Below are 11,252 nucleotides of genomic sequence, written 5' to 3'. Positions count from 1 at the left end.
CCCCAAAAAAAAAAAAGAAAAAAGAAAAAAGAAAAACCCGCCAACCCCACTCTTTTCATGTGATAATGAAATTTTAAATGGTTACTAGAAATTAATGTCAGCACAGATGATTGCCTCAGTATTAAAGTTCAATTATAACCATCATCAAAGAATTATGAATAAAAGAATCCACTAAGCAATTAAGTCACCGTGTTGTGTATTGAAGGAGATTTTCGCCCTAAGTAGGTATAGCAGGTTCCAATATAAAGCTCTTTAATCACAAAAAAAAAGCTAGAGAAGAACAGATAGAATTAAATAGACATATGAGAATGTCTATAAAAAATAGTGGGATGTATTGGTAAAACTTCCAAAGTCGGTAGGAATATAAATTCAGTGCAAGCAATAAAAGAAAATGATTCACCTTAGAAGATAGTGGTGGTAAAGAAGCCTGGCGTGTGCTCCTTCCTGGTCCGGTTAACTTTCTGATCTCTTGAAGCTGGCAGGCAATCTCCTCTAAGAGTTGTAACTGGAAAGTTTCATTTTCCCTATACCCCATAGCAAAGTCCAAATTTTCTCTCCCCTGCTGGATGGTCTTCAGCCTTTTCCTTAATATCTCAACTTCAGTTTCAAGCTTAAATCTTTTACTGTCAACAGAAGACATCGGACTCCTCATATCATTATATGAAGTATTATCGATCAAAGTATCCAGCAGCTGACGCCCAATGGTCATCTCTGAGTAACTTCTTTGGATGTCCTGTTCCACTCCAACCCTGTTTGGGAGTGAAGTTTTTCTTGAAATATCAACATTACTACTTCCTGGCAACTCATCTGGCACGTCACTTTTCCCAGATAATTCTGGAGCAGATGCCATCTTAAGAATATTACTTGATTTTTCATATTCCTCAACACCCAATTTATGCTTATCCTCAATAACATGAACATCAAGGACACTTGATTCTGCCTCAAACAGAGAAGAGTTTCTGCTCCGTTTAGCTCCTTTTTTATCGTCCCCATTCAAACCATCAATAGGAATTCTCAACTCAGTGTTGCTTTCTCTTCCAGCATGGTCATCACTACATAAACATGAGGATTCTTCGCAAAATCCAAGATTTTGAGCTCCATCTAACTTATATCCAACAGCATCTTCATTGAAACTAGAATTTTGGCATTCTCCAGATGGGTAAACTTCCACTGTTACAATGCCCTTTTCCTTGCATTCCTCGCCAGGCACTGGCAATTCAGGATAATGTATTCCTGCAATATCATCTGTGTGTTTCATCTTACCATGTATCCTTTCCTTCTTCCTGATTGACTCACAAATGGTTGTTAGCATCAAAGTAGGGTCTTCGGACGAGTCAAACAAGAATTCAGGTTTGTCACCTGTGATCTCTCCAGAAAGCATCTGCCGATATGCTTCAACTTCCTTCTGCAAAAAGTTATTCTCTCTTTCTCTCCTCACGATGATCTCTTTTAGAATCTCCATTTCTTCACCATCATAAGCAGATTTCTCCTCGATCATCCTCTGGTACTGCCGAGCTTCCATCTGTACAGCAGCCTTCTCACTCTGGAGTCGTAGAATCATAGCCATGGCTTCGTCAGCAGCAGTTGCAGCAGCACTCCTCTCTTTCTCCAACTCAAGATAAAGAGAAGCATGAGCAGCTTGGGCTTCTTCAAGTTCTCGTTCCAGGTTTCTAATTATTAGTTCCATGTTTTGATTAGAGGCATGAACATCTCGAGTAGCAGATGCTGTGTCTTCCACAGAATAATATTCAGTTGCGTGAGCAGTTTCAGCAACCGTAGAATCAACATCCTCTGTGAATATAAAAAAGAATCAATAAGCATGCTACTGAGTTACCATCTAAAAGTAAGGCTCAAAACGCTTCTAATAAAGCGAACAAGAAGAAAGAGGAAGATAAAAAGGAAAAGATAATTTCATCACTTCATTCAAGCAATGAAACATGGCGAGCATCTTCTGGACTTGTTTTTCCTTTTAGTTCCCTTCCAAACAAAATGCAAATAGGCTATTAAAAAATAAAAATAAAAATTGGTACATAGTTCAAAATTCTACTAGGGCAACCAATCATCGCTAATATAATATCAGAAGAAAACAGAAGCTCTGTCAATTTTCTGATATTAAACGATAAGTCACTTACAGGGGAAAAAATAGAAAGATAGGAAGCGTGCACTGTTCTAAAATATTCTCAATTGAAGAAAGCACTTCTGAAATTGAAACCAATTATAGTTCTTCTCTTTCTCCACTCTCTAAATAATTACTCTTTTTTGCCATCCTCTGGTTCTGAAAAATTGAATTAAGTAAAAAAATTGATTTCCCTTGTCCTCTCAATCAATTAGTAAAGGAGAAAAATAGAACATTAAGAAATAAACTTCTTACATACTTTTTTTTTAAAATGTTCAAGATAATGAAAATGAAAAAGAAAATGTAGAACTTTTATCACTTCATTTTCGTTTGTATGCATAGAATAAATGGGAAAATGATGGGAAAAACATTTTTCTATATAAATCACTTCCCAATTTGGCAAAATATTATGTCCCTGTCTCCACCCCTCCATTTAAATTTCAAAACTGTTGCATTAACTAATTAATACTAAACAACGATCAATTTTTCTCCCAGAAGTATACAATGCTAAGTTGAAAGTATCCAGCCATTTTAAAAATATTAATTTTTCATAAATAACTCCTTCATACACGAAGCGGAATTTGATTCCGGACATTAAAAAATTTCCTTAAAAGCAAATACTCCCATAAGAGCAATGACAAGTTATAAACTTTATCCAAATACAATCATAAGAAGACCCCATTCTACTGTATTCAAGACGAACATATAAAGCAATGCAATTTCCCCATAGAAGTACCATTTAAATGCGAATATCTAAATAACTCACCAACAATTCTCTTCCCATCTCCAAAACCCAAACAACCAACAGAGTTCTCCTCTTTACTCTCACAACCAAAATTGTCTCCAATCCCCTCTTCCTTCTGCCAGCTCAGCCTCATTGGCGAATCCACCACCGAAACCGCCAAAGTCTTCCCCTTTCTACCCGAAACCCCAGCTCAGCCTCATTGGCGAATCCACCACCGAAACCGCCAAAGTCTTCCCCTTTCTACCCGAAACCCTTCTCCTCCGGACCCTCCTCCCCATAACGGGCGCAGCAACCCGATCCCCGTCCCCACCCGTTTCAGGTCCCGTCAACCTCAGCGGCTGATCAAAGATCACATCGAAAGGAAACCGAGTTCGAATCGAGCTGCTGAGCGATACGATTCGGGTACGGGCCGAATCCAGGAGAAGCTCGTTGATGCAGTGGCCGTGTTGCAGGGCAAGGAGAGAGATGGAAGAAGGAGGATGAGTTTTGACGGGTGGAAGAGATGAGAGTGGACCCGTAAGGAAGAGTAGGCTAGGGTTAGTCGAGGTAGGGATCCGATAAAGAGTTAGAGTCCAGGCTGGGGTTGCGAGTGGTAGCAAGAAAGTGGACGGCATTGGTGGTGGATGTTTATGGGCCTCTTTGGGCCATTTTTCGGACCCGAATCCGAAAGGAGCGGGAGGAGTTGGGGTCGGCGGAGAGGAGACGGTAGAGATAACAAGAGTCGGCGATGGAGATGGGAGGGGAGACGGAGGTGGCGTTTTTTGTATCTTTTGTATTTGTATTTGTTTTTAGGGGTGGTAAATGATCGAATCGAATCGAATACTAAGTTGTTCATATTTGTATTTGTTTAAAATTATCGAATTCGAATGCGGACTCTAATATTCATATATCTAGTTTTTCGAATTCGAACTCGAATACTTGGTATTTGATAAATATTCATGAATATTCACGAATACTTATCGAATATCAAAGTATATTTATTTCGCTAAAGAGTTTAATTTTCAAATAGTATTAAAATTTATAAATTAAAATTTATAAATTAAAATTATTTCTTTATAATATATGATGTATATATATTTAAATTAAAATTTTAATTAGAAAACAGATTTAAGATTATTTAAGTCTTAAAATCTATATATAAAACTTAAGTAGAAATGGTAAGTGAGTTAAAAATATGACATCATATGTGCAATAATACAAATAATAAACTGTGATCAAATTTTAAACGAATATTTAATAGATAAACAAATCGAATATACATCTGGTTAAATTATATTCGTTAATAAACTCGAATATTAAAAAATATTTGTTTAGTGATAAATGAACTATCGAATCGAATATGACCGAATAGTTATTCAAACAATTATTGAACCATTTATTAATTATTTGGTTCATTTCCACCCCTATTTGTTTTTGGGAAATTTTCATGTTAGTACCTTCAAAATTATAATGGTTAAATATCAGAAAACACACATAACTTTGAACGATTAACAGGTAACTCCCTTAAAGTTTGAAATTATCAGATAACCCCCGCTTAGTTTAGGGTTTATCAGAAAACCCTCTTTCACTTTGAGATTTCATCAGAAAATCCCCTAAATCATAAATTTAAAGGGGATTTCTGATTAAATCTTAAAGTTAAAAGGGGAATTTATGATAATATTATAAATTTAAAGAGGCTTTTCTGATAATCCCTATGCCTCAAGGGGTCACAGATATTTTCAAAGTTATTTTGCGGTTTCCTGACAATTATTCAAAGTTAAGGGAATTTTTCTTATATTTAGCCAATTATACAAAGTTTTTATAGTAAAAGTAAGGCTTCTATTCACTTTGGTATCTTAAAGTTTACACATTTCATTTAACGCTTTGATACCTCTAAGGTTTCACTCTCATTTTAATTTGATATCTTAAAGAATTTATTTTTATATTGACACCCGAAGTTTGAATCTCACTTCATGTTGGCACCCTATTTTGATTACGTTAACTTTTCCATTAAATTTATATTACATGCTTAGCAATTTGGTAATATGAATTTAAATGTATCATATCATATGCTAAGGATGTGATACAAATTTAATAGAAAATCTAATGGAATCTAAATGAGTGCATCAAAGTGAAATGAGATTGAAACTTGATGAGATCAAAATATTTAGAAAATATTTGGATACCGAAGTGAAATGGGAAGGGATCAAAAAAAAATTTTGAAGTAGCAAAATGAAGATGGTAAACTTTTGGTGTACCAAAGTGAAAATAAACCAAATAATAGTAATATAAACTAGGAAACAATTAGAATAAGCTTAAGTGAACTGAGAGTATGTCCATCAACTTTAGTCCCTTATTTTTCTTTGAGATTCGTATCGATGTGTGATACACAGGAAAGACAAGAATCTCAAAAAAGTAATCTTGAAGTGTATCATTCACCAATATGTATTTGAAAATCAAATTAAATAGATACATTATTTGATAGATTAATCTCTTAATCCACTTAAGTTTTTCTTTAAATTTGAGTCTTATTCATACTATTTTTATCAAAATGTAACAAGGGGTTAATTCTTATTCCATCTAAATAGGAGTATTAGTAAACCCCTCATTTTGAGGGGTTAACTCATTTTAACCCCTCTAGAGGGGTTAACTTAACCCTTCTATATTTTTTTATGTTTGGCAAATTATGGAGGGTTAACTCACTTTAACCCTTATATAGATTTGTTGTGTTTGGCAGGTTAAGAAGGGGTTAAGTCTCCTTGAGAGACTCAGATATTCAAATTCAATTTTAATCTAAAATTACAATTATTGATTTAAACACTATCGTTATATAACTGACTTAATAATCCAATTATCTCATATTTCTGAAGTATAGATAAATATTTTTGGATTCAAATTTAAAAAGTGCACACATATTCAAATTTAGATCCGGAGAAGACGTTACAGAAATAAAATTTCTCATAGATTCGATGTGTAATGAAAACGTTGTCATGGTAGTCCTTGTGAACTTCAATTAAATCAATACTACATTTTCTTACCCGCTAATGGTCATTTGTAATCATCATGTGTGTATCTTGGATATCGCTACGGTCGGTCTAAACATCCACGCTGACTGCAGCAATTCTATGTTCACAAACACTTCAAATACCATCCAATAACGCCATTTAAATATGGGCTCCACAGAGGTTTCTTATATTTGGGTGTGTGTTGGGTGAAAATAAAGATCACATAAAAATGGATTTATTGAGAGGATCCATGTCAGACATGTTGAGAACTTCAGATGATGCGCTTGCACTCGTATCCTCTTCCTCAGATACGTAGATGGGAGAAAGAAGGCAGTGGTGGTGTTTTTGAGGTAAGGATGGGTTAATATTCACACAGCATCTCTAATTCTGTGTAAGAGCAATTCAGTAAGGGGCTGTTTGGATAGGTTTTTTTGGGTGGTAAAAGAGAAGAAAGCTGTCAAAAATGTCAGCTTTTTGACAGCTTTCCCCCAAAATCATCTTTTTAAGGGGTGATTTTGGGGGAAAGCTGCCAAAAAGCTGACATTTTTGGCAGCTTTCCCCACTTTTACCACCCAAAAAAGGAACCAAACAGCCCCTAATGGGGATGAAGAATCCATCAAATTTCGTGGTTTCATCAACTTTTTTATAGTTAATGATCATCCTTACTTTTCCTTTCTTTTGCTCAGTATAGTTTCTTACCATGAAAGCAAGAGAAGAATGATTTGATTCTATTTTTTTTGCATCAAATTGAGTTTTAATAGCTCTGCTATTTACATTTCAAACTCTTTTTTGTCTTCATGGTTAGCCGCTATGGTATTAACCGTGATATTTTCCCCTTTGTACTCATCCTTGAATTGGATTGTACAATATCCTGAGCTTTTTATCAAAATGTAACAAGGGGTTATTACTATATAATGGTGATAATATTGTATGAATATGTTTTTCAAAATCATTGGTGACTTGAATGTTATAATTGAGTTGTTTGATTTCTTTTTGTGGTGGTGGATTAACTTCACCATGCGATGCTACAAGATTAAGGGTGAAACCTTTCTCGATTATAAGCATAAAAGGGATTTTGGGAATAGAAAATTTCTTCTGCTCTCGAAGAAATTTAAATTTAATAATATATTTATCAATGGTAATAGGAAACCAACGATTATGATATATTATTGTTCCCGATAATAATATCTTCCATGTGATCACTTTTCATGATATAGGTAGAAAGTGTCATAGGAATTTCCTCTTATCAATTGTTTCAAAGATAATAGGAAGATTCTTGGCTTTTGAAGTCATCATAATTGCCTTTGCGATAAAGGACGTAATAATTTGAGAATTTTTGCATTGCCTTTTATAAGAAGAAGGAACAAATTCTCCTTTAATAATGCTTATATTGGCTCCAGTGCCTATTAATATATGGAGCATAAAGTGCCTATATTCTGAGTAGGCAATTGTTATGCTTATGAAACAGTTGACTCTTGTTTTCTTGTCTAAATTTAATGCATGAATTTTCGTTGTGTTTTAGGAGTGATGACTGGATATCTTGGTTTTTCCATAGGAAGATGTATACTTCTTTGTGGAATCAAGGCTTACTCATTTTCTTTAGAGGATGAAGTAGGGCCTTCCTCCTTTTGAAAAGCAAAACTCCTTTAGTTGATTTATGTATGTAGCTCAGGTTATGTTACCATAAATAATAAATGTTTCTTCTGGCATTTGTATATTTTTCTATTGATTTAAATGACATAAACTAATCTCTAAATCGAGATCAATTTTAAGGTCATTCAAGCTTACTGTTCGAGGTTGCATTACCTTTCTAGGTTGTACTTCAAATAGACTAATTACTTCTCTGGTCATTTTGCTAATGAAGGTACAAGTTTGGCTGAGTGCTACTATAGATTCATTATTGTATTCCTAGCACTCTGCTTCCTAATTTAATCTCAATTCCTTTGAGATTGATGCTTAATTCTATCACATCACATATGCAAGGGTCATTAAGCACAATAAAGTAATTTGGGTGTATATTAACACCAAGAATTATGTTAGCTAAATTGGACTCACATCCTCCTATTAAGGCATCTAATGGATTCGAAATTATTCTTTCATCTATACAAAGTGCCATAATAAGTGTGTCATTACCAGACTTAAATTGTCCGAAAACTTTTACTTGGATGAGTCCAAGATGAAGATATTTCATATCCTTATATTTTTCTTTTAATTTATTTATTTTTCTTCGACCGAGGAGTGGAATGCTTGTGAAGCTATCTTCCCCATGTAGTTCGATGTTTCTATCGACTGGATCAAATATGTAACAATGTTTATCAAGGAATTTGGTATTGAAAATACATGTTTTCCTATAAAACATCATTTCTATGATATTTGGGAATTGTTAGTTTTAGTTGTTCTATATCCTCATCTAAAGCAGAGAATCTTTCTCCTTGGAGATTATGTATATTAGTTTCAGAAGACTCTAAATCTTCACCCGATATACTGCTAGTCTCCTGTTTCAGGTCTTTTATATTACAATTGACACATATTATAATAAAAAGAGAAATAATAAAAATATATATTTAGTTGGGTTTTTTACTCGTGCCAATGGAGCATAGATGTTGTACTTTGTTGATGGTCCGACTAAGATAATAGGTCTTTCTTTCTGTTAGTTTTTGATTTGATTGCTTGAAGATAGCTCATTCTTCTCTTATAGGATAAACAATTTCCTCCTCCTCTTATAGGTTGAGGAGAGAGAGAGAGAGAGAGAGAGAGAGAGAGAGAGAGAGAGAGAGAGAGAGAGAGAGAGAGAGAGATCTTCTCTTATAGGATAAACAATTTCCTCCTCCTCTTATAGGTTGAGGAGAGAGAGAGAGAAGAGAGAGGGAGAGAGAGAGAGAGAGAGAGAGAGAGAGAGAATGGTCTTTAATTGTGGGTTAAGAGGCCACTAAAATAGGAGATAGTTAGGAGTGGTTAACCCCTTAAAAATAGCTCTCAAACAGCTGGTTAGCGAAGTTTGCTAATTTGGCAAAGCTCGCTGAAAGTGTTTGGGCGAGACTCACTTGGACGTGGCTGAGTCATTGCTTTTGAATCATGAATGACGTAGCCCATATGGATAGCTACTAGCAAAGTTGGTTCGCATCAGACAGTGAACGTCGTGTGGTTCACTCTTGACACGTATGAACTAAGTCAATATGGGTTGTGTGGCAATGTTTACGTGCTTATTTGAGCGAGCTTTACCATAACCTATTTGTGGGCCCAACTTTGGGCCCATTGAAGTGTTTAGTGTATGGACGTTTACTTATTGGTTCCAAGCTAAACATTGGTCTGAGTAGAATATATTTTAACCGTCTACACCCGTGTACCAAGGGTAGAGTATCTGTTCCCGAATATTAGCAAGAAGGGAGAGTTGAGCTGATTTCTACGAGCACTGGTCTTGAAGTAGAGAACTGGATCTTCAAACATTTTCTTGTACTCCATACTGTAGAATTAGGTGAGTGCATATTTCACGCATGGGATATGTTTAAAAGTTTCCACCATCAAGTTGAAGAACTCATTTACACTCAGGCTTTGCTCACGAGATTTCTATCGATTTGGTTGACGGGATACATCATACCCCCTCAAGCAAAAGAGTGTATCTCAATCAAAGTATTATATCTTGTGACATAAATTTCTCACGGATATTGTTGAGCCTTGCTCCTAGCTACTTTTAGTTGTATTCATCATGGGCTAAGGGAGTTGGTGATTATTATATTTTATTGTACTTTTATACCCTCATTACCTATCTTATTTTGAATAAAATATTTGCTAATAAGTATTTTTATCTTAATTTGTAGAAAATAAAAGACTAAAGAATAAGAGCCCAAAAAGAACTCAAATCTCTCATCTCTCAATCCTTGTTGAAGCCTAAGAAGCTCAAGCCCACACTAGAGAAATTTGGCCAAAGGAACAGAAGCTAATGAAGTATCGATATAGGTTTTGATACAAGTATCGATAGTCGTATCGATACTAATATCGATACCAGTATTGATACTAGTATCGATAGGGGTATCAGTACTAGTATCAATACATGTATCGATACTAGTATCGATACCTGTATCGATACTAGTAGCGTTAACCCTATCGATACTAGTATCGATACCTACTATACAATTACGAATCAAAGACTGAAATTATGTAACTTAGGGATTAAGTTTAACCTAAGGACTAATATTGATTATAATACACTATAAATAGGGGTAGAGAGTGAGGGTTTAGAGTGAGAAATTTTTTATAAAACTCTATTTGGAGAGGAGATTTACTCTTACTTAAGAAGACCTTTCAAATTTATAAACTTTGGTTGTAATTAATAAAAAAAATTACCTTTTTAAAATATTCTTTTCTTTTTTATTGATTAATGAAGATGAAGATGAAGACTTACTTTCAAGGGGCTAGAACCCTCTTACAATATAAAATTTTCCGTTTCTCTTTTATTTTCTTGCTTTAGATATTCATGTTTTGGGATTTATTGTCTTTTTCTTTTTTTTATGCTGGTAGATTAGCTTAGATTTATTTTGATGCCTTGTAGAGTAGATTTACTTTCATGTTCTTTTATTATTTTCTTATATTTTTATTTTATAGTATAGATTTATTTTATTGCATAGTTTATATTTTCTTTATGCGCTTTTATTTTTGTAGTTTAGATTTACTTTTATGCTCATAGTTTAGATTCTTATTTGCTTGTTTTTATTATTTTTAAAAAAATTAATTTAATTTATTTTATTTTATTCTCTTTCTTGCACCCTCTCTAGTTTAAATTTTATTTTTTGTCTTTATTTTAAAAAATGTGTAACTAAAATCTTATAGGAATTCGAAAATTATATGAAACTAGTTTAAATTCTTTTATAATTTGTGGATTGCTCTATTGTGCTCAAAATGATCATGTTTAGAATAATCAACTAGAGAATAGGTAAAATAAGACTTTGATAATCTATGCCTATCTTGAGTGGTTTGATAAGTTATACTTATGAATTTTAGACTTAATATCTAGTTGCTGCTCTTTTATGATTGATTTTACTTGGATAACAATTTGTTAGGTTATGCTTTCCTTAAGTTGTTTAATAGTTTATGCTTAATAAATCTAAAATAAAATGTGATAAAAAGAGAATAATTCATAAATTTTAAATAAATTTTACTAGTAGATTCAATTATAATTTTTTCATTTCTCTATACACCTTTCTCAAGGAATCAACAACTTTCTATACTATAACCTGATAGTTGAGCACTTATAACTTTATTTTATTACCCCCTATTAAGTTTTGGCGCCATTATTTCGGAATGCGCTTTTAATTAGGATTTTTCTATTTTGGTTCTTTAATTTTATGTGTTTTCTTTTGAATGAACCACTTTAAAGCTTGAAAATCGAGGATTGAAGATCGAGGACTGA

At 33.8% G+C, this 11,252-nt stretch overlaps 1 protein-coding gene across 2 annotated transcripts in view; it reads right to left on the bottom strand.

Annotated features, from left to right (window-relative positions):
• Positions 1 to 3,299, bottom strand: part of LOC109824508 — a 21,073-nt gene extending 17,774 nt beyond the window's left edge. The window contains exons 1-3 of one of the 2 annotated variants that reach the window (XM_020391125.1): positions 3,057 to 3,299; positions 2,883 to 2,989; positions 401 to 1,791 (exon numbers count right to left, since the gene is read on the bottom strand). In XM_020391125.1, coding sequence (XP_020246714.1) covers positions 401 to 1,791; positions 2,883 to 2,989; positions 3,057 to 3,139 — 1,581 coding nt within the window. In that variant the 5' untranslated portion in view covers positions 3,140 to 3,299. Of the gene's footprint in view, positions 1 to 400; positions 1,792 to 2,882; positions 3,007 to 3,056 lie in introns of both variants that reach the window. The other variant, XM_020391126.1, reaches the window with a different exon arrangement.

Source organism: Asparagus officinalis, chromosome 9 (assembly GCF_001876935.1).
Source record: "Asparagus officinalis chromosome 9, Aspof.V1, whole genome shotgun sequence".
Taxonomy (NCBI): Eukaryota; Viridiplantae; Streptophyta; class Magnoliopsida; order Asparagales; family Asparagaceae; genus Asparagus; species Asparagus officinalis.
Note: the sequence above shows the minus strand (reverse complement) of the source record. Positions and strands in the feature narration are given on the sequence as shown.